This window comes from Ostrinia nubilalis, chromosome Z, assembly GCF_963855985.1.
Source record: "Ostrinia nubilalis chromosome Z, ilOstNubi1.1, whole genome shotgun sequence".
NCBI classification, from domain to species: Eukaryota; Metazoa; Arthropoda; class Insecta; order Lepidoptera; family Crambidae; genus Ostrinia; species Ostrinia nubilalis.
The window spans coordinates 11,936,911-11,951,547 of record NC_087119.1 but is presented as its reverse complement, the minus strand read 5'-3'; the positions used below and the strand labels follow the sequence as shown (position 1 = coordinate 11,951,547).

Sequence of the window (14,637 nt, the reverse complement as noted above, 5' to 3'; positions counted from 1 at the left end):
AGCCATTTTTTATTTTAATTAAAAATATCCATCTCAATATCAGTATTGTAAACAGGACCAAAATATATATATTATCGGTGTTCTACTTATATTCACGATAAATTTTAATATTTTACCATGTTTCAAAAATGGATTCCTAGAAAGTTTAGATGTGTTATTAAATAAATTAATTATGATAAGACACGTCGGCATGGAAAGTAAAGCTACTCTTACTAAATGCTAGATCCGCCGGACAATAAATTTAGACCAGCAGATTTTAGGGAACTATAAATAAACCAGTGAGAAACGGTAACCATAAATCAAGTAGGTAGTAGGGCAGGTGACCCGGTTTTGGCCATTTTAAGAATTTTTTAGACTTTGAGGCTATATCATTTTACAGTTTTTGTTATCACGGACTTATTTCTTGTAAAGAGTGATTAAATATATTTAGATCTAGCCTAAGGATACATTTTTTTTCATAATGATTCAATGGAAAAATAATCCTGTAGAAAAGAAAAAGAAATGGGAATTTGTGCCATTTTTGGCCAGCTTTACCCCATTTCTGGCCACAGTCATGTGCCAGTTTTGGCCATCAAAATTCATAAAAAAAAAACAAAAACTACTCGACGGATTTTAACGAAACTTGGTACAATTATTTTTCATACTCCTGGGCAGGTTATAGTATACTTAGGGATTCCCACGGGAACAGGAATTAGCGGGAAAATCCTTTTGTATGAAAAATCTAAACTGCTTAAGTTAGACGCTTGAAATTTGGCATGTAGGTACCTTAGTAAACTTAAAGCTTAGTTACAACAAGGAATTCCCGAAATTCCCACGGGAACGGGAATTAGCGGGAAAATCCTTTTGTATGAAAAATCTAAACTGCTTAAGTTAGACGCTTGAAATTTGGTATGTAGGTAGGTAGGTACCTTAGTAAACTTAAAGCTTAGTTACAACAAGGAATTCCCGAAATTCCCATGGGAACGGGAATTCCCGAAATTCCCACGGGAACGGGAATTCGCGGGAAAATCCTTTTGTATGAAAAATCTAAACTGCTTAAGTTAGACGCTTGAAATTTGGTATGTAGGTACCTTAGTAAACTTAAAGCTTAGTTACAACAAGGAATTCCCGAATTTCCCACGGGTACGGGAATTCCCGAAATTCCCACGGGAACGGGAATTAGCGGGAAAATCCTTTTGTATGAAAAATCTAAACTGCTTTAGTTAGACGCTTGAAATTTGGTATGTAGGTACCTTAGTAAACTTAAAGCTTAGTTACAAGGAATTCCCGAAATTCCCCCGGGAACGGGAATTCCCGAAATTCCCACCGCATCGGGAATTCCCGAAAATTCCACGGGAACGGGAATTCCCGAAATTCCCACGGAAACGGGAATACGCGGGAAAATCCTTTTGTATGAAAAATCTAAACTGCTTAAGTTAGATGCTTGAAATTTGGTATGTAGGTACCTTAGTAAACTTAAAGCTTAAGCTTAGTTACAAGGAATTCCCGAAATTCCCACAACGGGAATTCCCACGGGAACCGGAATTCCCGAAATTCCCACGGGAACGGGAATTCGCGGGAAAATCCTTTTGTATGAAAAATCTAAACTGCTTAAGTTAGATGCTTGAAATTTGGTATGAAGGTACCTTAGTAAACTTAGAATTTAGTTACAAGGAATTCCCGAAATTCCCACGGGAACGGGAATTAGCGGGAAAATCCTTTTGTATGAAAAATCTAAACTGCTTAAGTTAGACGCTTGAAATTTGGTATGTAGGTACCTTAGTAAACTTAAAGCTTAGTTACAAACAAGGAATTCCCGAAATTCCCACGGGAACGGGAATTCCCGAAATTCCCACGGGAACGGGAACTAATACTAACAGTACTAATACTGGAACAATTTTCTTTTCACAACACCGATTTTTTTAGTATTAATTTGGTTTCGATGGAGGCATTATAATCGTAACTCTGAAAATGAATCGATTACTTATATCAAAATAGCTAAGTAATTAAATTGAAAAATCACGATAAAAACTAAATGGCCAAAAGTGGGGTTCTTCGTGCACCACTTTTGGCCATTCATGTGGCCAAAGATGGGAAAATTCATTCATTCTGGCTCCATTAGTGGCCACCTCTCATAAACCCCTTAATAAACAAATAGCGATAAAATATCATTAGTACCACTTAGACAGTGTATTCTTTATTAAGGTTTAACATAAACATTTAAAAAAATAAGAAGGATTTAGAAAATAATGATTGTTTACTCACCCGCTCGCCTTAGCCTTTTTGCTAAGACTTAAAACAATTAACGCTTCTCAAAAAATAATGACTTGTTGGATTGAAGTGAAGCTTGACACATCAAAGCTGTTAACGCTATCAGTGTTGCTAATATTAGATATTTTTATTCCCGTAAACCATAGAGTAATATATTAGTCTTTGCCTTAGTTATAACGATTTGAAGTTCTAAATGGCCACAAAGGGGTCGGTGGCCACAACCGGGTCACTTGCCCTACGAAAGTATAGGTCGCCCAGCGAAAGTTGAGACGAACACGTATAGCCTGACCAGGAACATAAAAACCCTGGCATAGAGGCGCCACAATTGCATTTGATAGTGCAACACTGAGTACAGTCGTACCTGTGTTAAATTAATAGGCTAACTTTATGTATCAGGATTACGGGCTAATTTGATATTTTCATAAATTAGCGAAAAAATATTATTATAGGTAACCTGGTTTAAATAAATTTAATGAAACCATCAATCGAGCTAGTAGGATTTAGTTTATTATTCATCAATAATCAAATTCAGAACTTGAGTATTCAACTACAATGTTTGCTCATGAACGCATCAAACTCGGTACTTCTTTTACAATTCCATAAAATTCAACACTTAGAAAGTGACAAAAAACTTTAAAATAGGTAGTTGAAACAAACCACAGCTAATTTTCATAGTGGACTGTACTATACGATAAACATGTCAGTCAATTTGACAACCTTTGTCGGAAACATTATTCAATGAAAATATTGTCCGAACCCTTAGTATTGCTCTTCGACAAATACTTTAACACATTGTGAACCACTTTTCTTTCACGACTTTAAAAAGATTTTAGCAATTTAATTCACAAAATCAATTGCGCACATTTAAAATAAAGTTTGTTTACACTTTGACAGCAATAGACTGACATGCAAGGTGACAAGTCAATGAAGTTTTCAGTTACTGTTGCCATTAAAAGAAATTAGTACCATTCGTTTTCCGCAACATGGCGAGGGTTTTTATGTTCCTGGTCGGGCTATACTCACAGTGATATCAAATATCGAATACTCTTGCTAAATGTATGCAAACAAGACAGCAGTTGTTAGTGTCGCTATGCAAGACGACAGAACGGCGAGAGCGTATAGATGACCTACACTGAATTGTCCCACCAAACTCATTGACACGGGAGCACCACCATCATTCAACTATACAGTGTAAAATTAAAATTGTCTCTACCTGTAGCGGAGAATAATGTGGTGACAAGCCTTTGTTCAAACGATCATTGCAAACGTTGTGATAGGGATAGAGACATGCGATTTTTGGTTTTACAAAGTTAATACGATAGAGAATAATACAAAGTAATAAAAACCACATGTTATGGGGGCATTATTTGGAGAAATTTATCAAATAACCAAAAAAACACGAATTAAAATACAGATTTTTCTCAAAATGTATCATTTTTTTATTATTTGTTGCCATTTTCAGAGTATTTTATGTATTTTTTTAGTATCACCTGTTATTTAGCATTATTACTGTTTTTATTTTATCAGGATATACCTCTTAGTTTAAAAGTTATTACGTTTTCTTTACAATAAGTAATCGGAAGAAAAAAAATCTATAAAAAATAAAAAAATAAATTTTTGACCTCTTTTTTGTCGATAAAAATAGGTCTTGTTTCACATATTTTCATATGTGCACTTTATCGTGACTCACACTGTATAGTTTCCAACGTGGCAGAAATCTGTGTACCTACCATGAGTTTACGTTATGTGTGCTCGCTAGCGATTACGTCAAAAATCTCTATGAAGATTTTGTTTCTTGAAAGTAGCCGCTAGGGGCGCTGCACAATATGTCATACTAATTAATGTCATTTTTTTACGCAGTCGCTAGCGAGCACACCTAACGTAAACTCATGGTAAGCACACTGAACAAGCGATCCGGTATTGACGGTGCCCCCCCTCCCCTGTCAATGTCACGGGTGGGACAGTTCGTTGTAGTTCATCTACAGGGCGGTGAAAGAGAACTGCATTCACTGTACATACAGTATTAAGAGTACTTTCCCTTCAGGTGGTATTACAAAATTATTAATAGACTAATCTTGGCTTGTATTGATCACCTTAACTCTCGCTGCGCGACCTTATACATAGGTACATCGTTTTATATAAAGAAACTATAGGTAGTTGTTGCAATTCACGAAGGCGAGTGAGCTTTACATGTATTGTACACGCGTCAATGTGTGCGAAGCTGCAAAATAGGTTCATTTTCAAATAAAATGTCTACTTTTTTAATTACGGCTATTAGATTTAGCCAGTATCAATTAATTGTGAATTTGTCCGTTCTTTTTTTTTATTAATACCTACCATAAATAAAATTATTATACCAATAAAAACATATACAAGACATTATACGCATTTGTTTAACATTTGTCTGACATTTGCAGTATAAAATATTTTAAAATTACATTTTTTGCTGTTAACCATATTAGTGGAAACAGTTATTATATTTATGGAACCAAATCAGTAAAAAAATATATCTTGTTTTTCGAATAAACATAAATAAAATACTTCGCTATAGATAAATATTTTTACAGGCAGACAGTAAGTACTTTGTGGTAGTAATGGATTAATTAGCATTAGAATTAATCATTAGCATGCGAAATCATAATTTGCAATAATTCAATTAATAGAAGTTTCGAATTTGCATATGCTAAAATTCATGGTTAGCGCGCGGCTACGGTAAAGTACGCAACGGCGCGCAGAGAGCGCGTGCAGCTGTGCTGTTATTTATTTTATTTATTATTACTTATACTCGTATTTAGCCGTTACATCTTTGATAAATAGTGTCTTAAATCCTCTTGAGGTTAGTCCAGACACTATTGTTCTCTATACAAATAAAATATACGTTTTAGTATTTAAGCATTAACAACTTTAGGAAATATAGGCATAGTTGCTTTTATAGATTCACACACTCCGCACTGCTAAGTTCAACGATTTTGAAACGTCAAATGGCAAAAAATCGGAAATAGTAACCCAGCATTGATAGCAGCCCTCATGACATTACCACAAAATATAACAGAAGGTAAACTCATGTATGTACCTCGCTTTGCATACCTCGCTCGCTCGCACGCTCGGCCGTCGCGCTAGGGTTGTCTTGTCATGTGTTGCGTTTATTTCGTTGATAGAAAAATGTATCTCTTAGTATTATGGAAGAAAGACAATAACAGATATCCACGTATTATTATGTAGTTATGTTTAGTACGTTATTATAGTAATAGTTTGCAAACAAATACACAAGAAGGAAGTAGTATGTAGTTGAGTGGTTGACACTATTATCCAATAATTCCTAAAACCTCTTTAAAACAATTCGATATTCCTAATAATTGAGTTGGCTTTCAATTTGTCAACGTTAAACGAACTATTGAAATACAAATAAATACCTTACTTACCTCCCAGAATCAACTGTTAGTTTCAAAAACGAAAATTTAGTTTTTAATGTTGAGTGTAAGCGCAACCGTCTACTTATCAATAAATGTTATAGTACCCCTTTTTTGTTGTTCACTCATTTTCGCACAAACAAAATAATTTCACAAACGCGTGAGCAGCGTCACTCAAGCGAACGCAGTCGCGCCTCGCATTCGTCCAAGACAGTCTTGATAACGCGTACGTGAGCGGTGTCTGTGTGTGCGTGGCTCGAGCGCGCTTAGTATAGAGTTTACCTTCTGTTATATTTTGGGACATTACAGTGTTTTCCAACGTGGCAAAAATCGGAACCAACAATGCAGTATTGACAGTAGCGCCCTCCTGTCAATGTCAACGGTGGATAATTTGGAATATACTAACTGAAAAAATCTGTCAAAAGTGTTAACCAAAGGACGATTATGATGGTTTTGACCGATTATGGATTTTGACTGTAACATTAACATTTTTCATATTCTTTGAATTTTTATATTAGCATACAATAGCATGTAGCATGCTATATGATAATATGAAATTTCGCATGCTGATGAAATTAATGAAAAATAGCATTAATTTCCATTACTACTTTGTGATAATTAGCGTCGCATACACAATGACACGTGTAAATCGAGCGACACAGTTCACCCGCTCGCTACTGGTCGTTTTTCAAAAGTTTTGACAGACATCACACTATCGTAAAGATTAACTACACTGAACTGTGCCACCAAACTCACTGACCACCATCGTTCAACTTGTATAGTTTCCAACGTGGCAAAAATCGGAACCATCCGGTATTGACGGTGGCGCCTCCCTGTCAATGTCACTGATGAGACAGTTCGTTGTAGTAAAGTTCACTCGCCTTCGTGAGAATACACATTTATTTTATTCGCTAACATGCAACAATAATAAAATGCATTTTACACAGGACAAAATAAAAATGATGTATGTCGCTCAGAGTTCGCATTGCAATGCATTTGTTTTTTAAAATTCGCAGTAAAGTTCAACTAACCGTCCATTGTTTGGGGATCAGACTGTCGCTCATGAATGATTCGGCCCTCTTGCAGGGCCCTCGACGGTATCAATCCAGCCCTCATTACTTTATCCCCCTCGCGGCGAGCCTGCCACCTGTAATCATATACAACAGTAACAATAAAACCGGTTACCAGTCACTAGGAGTGACTACGAGTTGCGCCCGCGACTTCCCGTTTTTTTTTTAAACATTTTTCATTGATGCTGCGCTCCTATTGGTCGTAGCGTGAGCGCATTCTTCTCAGAAGTTCAAAAGATGTGGACTTATACATAAATGTTTACTCAAATTACACCCCCTTTTCTCGTTCACATAATAAACAAATAACATTATTATGTAATAATAAAAAGATGATATTCTACCTGCGTTTTACTCACCAATAAGCATCATCCTGTGAAACAATATGTAAAACATCACCTTTTCTAAAGTTCAACCCTGCTTCTTTGCAAGGTATGTACGGGTCTTCAGAAGAGTGGTAATTGAATAAAGCGCGCACTCTCACTTTACTTTCTCGGGAGCCACCCTTTCCGAATGACGGGACCAATTTGAATGTTATTGTACCTTCCGAGCTTTGCTAAAATGAGATAATTCACATTGACAAGAATAGTTAAATCATATTTGCCTAGACCAATTTTAATTTGTGAACGTACAGTATAAATAAACAAGATCTTTCGTAATTCTTAAAGCTGGGTTGCATCATCTTACTTTAGCTTTAACAAACGTCTAAAATCTGTCAAACTATACAAAAAATACTCGTTATCGTTATACATAGTTACGGTTAAAGTTAGGTGGTGCAACTAAGACCTAGTAATTTATCCAAAACATGAAAATTAACCTAATCCAATTGATTCTTACCAAGATAGCTAGTACGTCAGCTGGCGTTTTGTTCTCCACGCTGATGCCATTAACTTCAATGACCTCGTCACCAGCATGGATGAGGCCAGATCTATCCGCAGCCCCTCCGTGCATCACTCGAGCAATCACTATCTTCCCGGTTTCCTCATCAGTTTTTATAGTTGCCCCCTGTGTGCAAAGTGAAAAATGTCCTTTATTTAATAAAATTGCCTATTTTAGCTAAAGATTAATCCGGCCCTGTTATAGGTATCCTAAGCAAATGTGTAGAGTTAAAACAATAGTAATTCAGTTGTATAACTATAGCTAAAGCCCGGTCTGTGAGCACCTCAGAATACATTCCGTATTCTGAGGTGAGCACGTAGAATTTTGTCCAATGACCCCTAGCTACCCATCCTTATCGCTCGCGCGTAATTATATTGCTGTCGCAACTGTGCGACTGGCACCCGCAGTGAGTGTGCGAGCCCGATAACAACATAATTACGCGCGAGCGATAAGGATGGGTAGCTTGGGGTCATTGGACAAAATTCTACGTGCTCACAGACCAGACTATAGTATACAAAGACATATTTTATTTGATAAATCCGTGCACACAACATGAAAATATACTCAAAGATACATCTAGAAATAATTTAATTCAAAAAAATATACGCTGTAGGTATAGGTATGGGACAGTATTGCAAAAAGTAACTTTTATGACATTTTATTTAATGGGACTCTTTGTTTTGCCTCAGAATATAGATGAACTATAGGCCCAATACACTGAACTGTCCCACCCGTGACATTGACAGGGGGGCGCCACCGTCAATACCGGATCGCTGGTTCCGATTTTTATCATGTTGGAAACTATATTTTGTGTATAGTTGAACGATGGTGTCGCCCCCCTGACAATGAATTTGGTGGGACAGTTCAGTGTAGATGTAAAGATGACCCGTTGATGAAGATGATATTGTGTTCATCTATATCATACCATCTAACTTTTAATTGCTTACTTACACTGTTTAAGTATTTGCTTTAAAGCAAACATCTGGCTAAAGATATAATACCATGTTCACTAAATTACATTCACAATAAAAAGCAATGTGTATTGTGTGATGTGATCTTAAAATAATAAATTTGGATAAAGGACATAAGGCAATGAACACAATACAAATTGCATAAACATCTAGAGATAGCAGCTAGAACATTTGGTCAAAATATAGGTAGATAATGAAAACAACAATGATAAAAAATAACTACATTTGTGAAAGAAAGGCCTTTTTAGATGAAGGGATTGATGAATAAAACGGTGAGTGTAGGGAATAGATAAAGCCTTTTGAAATAATAACTATTCGATAACGTTACCACTTACCACTATTGGCTCTGCACTCTGAGCACCACCCTTTTAAAATAAACAGATATTCAATACTAATACTATAATATACTTCATAAATTACTCAAATAGGTAAATCTAATGTAATTGGAATAGGTTCATTAATTACAGTAATTGTTATTTTATTTACATTTAACTACAAAAATATTATACCTACCATAATAAATAATAATGAATTCAATAAATTATTTATTTTTAATTTACACAAATAAATATATGTACTTACAAATAATAATTAATTAGTTGTTATTAAATTAGTAGTAAAAATAGATTTGATCAAAACATGATACCTAGCTGCTATTTCTAAATGAACCAATGCTGTTGTTCCTATAACTAAAAACAATGTACAGCGTTGATATGTTCAACCAAGTAATGATAAACTAATATTTTATATTTAAATCTATTATTAATTCACATCTATGGTAGGTAACACAATAATATTTACGTTGTTTTCAAAAGGCAAGAAAAACATTAATGACATACCAATGGCTCATCACTTTTAACGAGTTGGACTATTTTAACAGTTTCCTCTTCTTCATCAGCATCAGGGGGTATGTCTGGAAGATGTGGGTAGTAATCCTTTTGCGCAACGGCATCATGGGTACATAATATTGCCTGTAAGAGCGCATTAAAAACAAATAATTATAAAACCAATTTTATTGCAAAGTAGATCCTAAATAGATATTTAAAAAATTACTGTGTATGTTTATGAATTTATTTTTAAAAATTCGAAATTTTAATAGTATAATGCCCCTTTTCACCATCAATCCCTAATTTTTAAGTAACCCCTTTCAGAAAAAAAATCTTGTTAAGTGTTACCATACTATATGGGTGACTTAAAAATTAGGGATTGATGGTGTAAAGGGGCATAAAGGTACTTACTTGAAAATGTGGTTTTTGTAATAAACCCAGCAACTCTTCATACTCCTTAGAAGAGGCCACCATTTCACCAAGAAGGTCCAACACCTCTAAAGTAACTTGCATAGCATTTGATAGCAATGGGTAAAATTTATCATCTTTCCCTTTTGCAACAATTTTGTTATGCACTTGAACAAGAGCATTCAGTTGTTTGGATTGCAAGAGTTCACTGAGAAAGGCTAAGTCTTCACCTCCAGACTGAACTTCTTTCAGGGAAGCCAAAAGACGAGTAAGAGCTGAAAAATTTAAATTTTCTTGTAAAATTCATCTAAGTGAAAAATAACATAGTAACATTATGTAGTCAGTAGTCCTTTTTACCCGACTGCACCAGAAGAAGGTTATGTTTTTCGAGTGTATGTATGTATATTTCTTTGGCACGGCCTACAGCCTAAACGGCTTGATCGATTTTAGCGTGAGAGGTGTGGTTAGATTCGTCTTAATCGTGAGAGTGACACTGGCTATATTAAAGTTTAAAAAAAATCAAAATCGCGGACTTTAGGCGCCATAATAAAAATTTTTTTTTTTAAAACCTTTCGAGTGGTTTATCAAAATAAAGGGCTTTTAAGTAGCTTACAAAAATGTATGTTATTTAACTAAAAAAAATATTAAAATAAAATTAATATTGAATAAACAAAAAACCCAACTGCATAAAAATTAATTAAAAAAATACAGTGTGTCCGGGCATGTAGTGATCAAACTTTAAGAGCGTAATCTATGGACAATTTTATCGATGAAAATACTTCAAAGAGGCTTGACCCATTTTTCGCAAAATTACAAGGATTTAAGTTTTTAATTTTCTCTTCTTCCTTCAAAAACAAGTGAAAGCGTGAGTAACTTAACACGATAGCCAATAAAATTGTCTATTAGTGAAAGTACCAACAAAAGAATGGAGAAGTTTCCAATTTTTTTCTATTAATAAAACTTGAAAATATAAGTAAAACCAATAATAATTATGAAAGAATCATGAAAATATTTCTACAAACAGGGTCCCAAAGTTGCGCATAACAAATGTTTCACACCATTTGATTGGTGACGTCACGGCACTCATTCGGAGTACAAACAGTGAATAACCCCTGGTCCAGTGCTGTTGATAGATCAAATTTTTAAAATCTAGTAACTAGTTTTTAATTTTTCAGCAAGGGTCACTCAAGATTCTTTCTTAGTAAAATTATTTTGTAAACTTTTTTTGACATATCCTAAACCTGGCCATATACAAAAAGAAGAAGATTTTGACATATAGAATAGTGTCATTCTAGACAACGCGCAAGGGTGGTAAGCATTGTGGTTGAAACTCAGGTTGAAACTAGAACGGGTGGCGTGGCGTGTATTCAAGGCACCGCCTATGTTTGAGTTCCACGCGAAAATATGTAGGTAGTTTAAAAGATTAATTTCTCAGCCATTTCTTGATGGATTTAAAAAAAACCTCACCTTCTTTTTAGTTTTGGTCTATATTTTAAAAAAATGGTAATGTGAGTTTTTAGTTTTGGTAAAATGTTTTCAACATTACGAAACTTCTCCATTAGTCATTGATGCCTCCAACTGCATTTGTGAACACTAAGGCTGAACTGTCTTATTTTTATCTTTTCAGTTAATTTTTACGCAATTGGGTTTTATTTAACTAGATATACAATTTTACACCTGTATTCACAAACATAACTATGAGGTCTAACAGTGCGCGTGGACGCACAGGGTGACACTCATGAACCAATCACAGAGCTCTATTTAACGCTGTGTGTTAGATTTGCTGCTTCACTTAAGCAAGCATTGTTTGTGAATACGGGCGTTATTCACACAACGATTCTGCCAAGTTCAATAACATAATTATAAAGATGGATAAGTACTGGAGAGAACAAAATTTGGTGATTCTGTGTGTGTTGATGCAATCTTAGGGTGGATTCGACCAAACAAGAGTAAATATTAATCTCAGAATAAATCATCAGTTTTGACATATTTCCCATATTGAAACTGTCAATGTGCCAGTTATACCAGGACTTATTCTCGGATAAAAGTTTGGTCGAATCTGGCCTTAGTTTCCTGACAAACTGGGATAGTGCTGATTTAATTTATGTATTCTAATCAGATGTGAAAAAAAATATTTCCATAAAAAAAATGGATGCTAATTTTCGTTGTGAATTAATTCAAAACTTTTCCAAAAAGTGGCAACTTATTATTCTAAACATTTTGTTTGTAAACATACAGGGTGGAAACAATAAGTGATGGTCATTTAAAAACTATAAATAACTGAAAAAAAAACGAACTGTCTAAGGAGGGAATTGAACCAACGAATTTATTTATAATTAAATAAATTATTAGCGATCTCACTCAATTATTTCTAAACTAGGCAGGTATACAAGATATACAGGGTGTCCCGTAATGTAACGTCAAGCCGGAACTGGGTGTTGAGGCAAGTTGTGCTGGTTATCAGAAAAATATAAAAAAAAATCTATGTGGCATATTTTAAAAATAATAGGCATTTAAAAAAAATCAAAAAATTCTACTCCAGGTGACGGTCCTTTTGCTCGTGTTGCCACAAATCTTCACTTTATCCAAATTTTTTTTTTGTTATGTAACCCTGAATAATGCTTCTCTAAATTGTTATCAAAATTACAAAACCAGCTGCTCCAGCTTGGATGAAAAAAATACATTATTCCCAAAAAAAATATCAAAATAAAAATTTTGCCTAGTTTAAACTGACTGTGTGGAAAAAGTGAAAGATATGTGGCAACACGAGTAAAAGGACCGTCACCTGGAGTAGAATTTTTTGATTTTTTTTAAATGCCTATTATTTTTAAAATATGCCACATAGATTTTTTTTTATATTTTTCTGATAACCAGCACAACTTGCCTCAACACCCAGTTCCGGCTTGACGTTACATTACGGGACACCCTGTAGATAAACTGGTTGCTGATCCTGAAAGTGCTTCACGAGCTCTATCAAAACAGTATCAATAATTAGGTTACAGAATAAACTGGATCTATCCAAATTTCCGAAAATTTAATGTTTCTAGCTTTCGTACATTTAGTACAGTCACAGTCATGGTACTTGGACTCTTGATAAATAAATATTTAAGAAGTTAAGCCTAAAACCAAGTTTTCCATAATCTATAATACCTTTAGAAAAATTTATCGCAAAATGTGTTGGTAAGCACATAACTCCACCACGCCTGGACCTTTTAAATGTTAGTTGAAGTCCAAGGATGATTTTTACAGCAGGAAAATATTGAATAATTTCCGAGCAAAATGGGATCCACACGTACGAAGTCGCGGGCGGCCGCTAGTTTGAAATACGAATGTAATTAACGAGTTTATTTTTAGTTTCATAATTAATTTGTAACACTTCTAATATTGTATGGTTGGCATACATTTAGGAATAGGCGGCTACTCGAAAATACAGGGTAATTGGATGAACGATGACAAAAATATTCGACTTTCTAACCACCCGGTCTCACAGACATGTTATTGGTCACCAATGGCGGGTATGGATATGGAGATTGGAGTTGATGATAAGTAGGTAGTTAGGTTACTAATTACAATGTTGCTTCCTATCTACTCGTAATTCTTGAAGTTAACACAACGTAACTTACCTGGGTCCCAGTTGTCAGTCGAAGCTTCCATTTTTACAAGCTTTTTCACTAATTTAGAGAATATCCATATGTGCCAGTCATAATGTAACAATGTTTACAGAACACTGCAGTTCACCGCTGCTGTGTCAGCATTACGGTATCATTTATTTAGGATAATGGAAGCATATTAAATACTGTAAATTTCGCAGTAATGTACCGATTTTTCAAACATTTTACTGACTGCGGGTCAAACTAGACCATTCGATCAATAAGATGGGTCCAGTTGGAAGTACCACTACAATACAATAGAAATACAAATGAAGAAGCCTTCGCTTCCTAATCCTCTCTTCATCAGGAGATGGATGGAAAACTGCTTCACTCACGACACCATCACGATTACTTGACTGATGAAGAAGAATTAGATGTCAACGCCATCTCTCGGATGGTTAATATTTGCATAACTTTTGTTAATTAAATTGTACTTAAACAGAATTTCAAAGGTATTTTGTTTTGACCACATACAAATAATTAGTTTATGACCACTAAATTACTTCATTTTCGTCTGTGAAAGTATTTAATGAGAATCTAAGTTCAAAGAATTTACTTTCACACAGTTTCATAGGGTGCGTTGCTATCGCCTAACTTAACGATTTTTACTTCACAGATTTTTGAATCAATACTTTTGGCAGCGTTCCTAAATTTTATATTTTGGAGCTAATGAAATGATCTAAACTGTTTTTGTTTATCACTTTAAAAGGTTTGTCTGTATTTTCTTACTAAACCGATATATAATTTTTGTTTATATTAATCACACAGACTTAACTATTAGCTATTATTAAAAAATATGACAGAAATTTCACATCAGTCAGCCAGCAGAACCACACCTTAAGTTATACCAACCTATTTAGGTACCGAGATTTTATTTATGGCCAGCGGTAACGGAATGAGGGCTATCGTATTTATACTTAACAGTTGGCACCCCTGGCGATTGACAGGACCTTACTCTACAGTGGCGCTAACTGGTGAGCGCTAAAACGATAGCCCTCATTAAGATCAAGATAACGAACAATCAAATAAAATCACATTAGGACTTATGAAACCCGACATTAAACACTAGAATGGTTTTCAAGAAACTTAATCCTTGGTGTAACTCTAAAACTGCTACCCCATAGGGTTTCGTACTTGGCGGAAAAGTTATTTTATGCCAAGGCAGTATAGACTCC

At 34.8% G+C, this 14,637-nt stretch overlaps 1 protein-coding gene across 5 annotated transcripts in view; it reads right to left on the bottom strand.

Moving 5' to 3' along the window:
* LOC135086546 (MAGUK p55 subfamily member 7) overlaps positions 1-13,989 on the bottom strand; it is a 28,148-nt gene extending 14,159 nt beyond the window's left edge. For 3 of the 5 annotated variants that reach the window (XM_063981278.1, XM_063981279.1, XM_063981282.1), the window contains exons 1-7: positions 13,436-13,989; positions 9,816-10,087; positions 9,417-9,548; positions 8,913-8,942; positions 7,565-7,732; positions 7,087-7,283; positions 6,692-6,807 (exon numbers count right to left, since the gene is read on the bottom strand). In XM_063981278.1, the coding sequence (XP_063837348.1) occupies positions 6,692-6,807; positions 7,087-7,283; positions 7,565-7,732; positions 8,913-8,942; positions 9,417-9,548; positions 9,816-10,087; positions 13,436-13,466 (946 nt within the window). In that variant the 5' untranslated portion in view covers positions 13,467-13,989. The remainder of the gene's footprint in view (positions 1-6,691; positions 6,808-7,086; positions 7,284-7,564; positions 7,733-8,912; positions 8,943-9,416; positions 9,549-9,815; positions 10,088-13,435) is intronic. The other 2 variants (XM_063981281.1, XM_063981283.1) reach the window with 1 other exon arrangement.
* Positions 13,990-14,637: the final 648 nt, after the last annotated feature.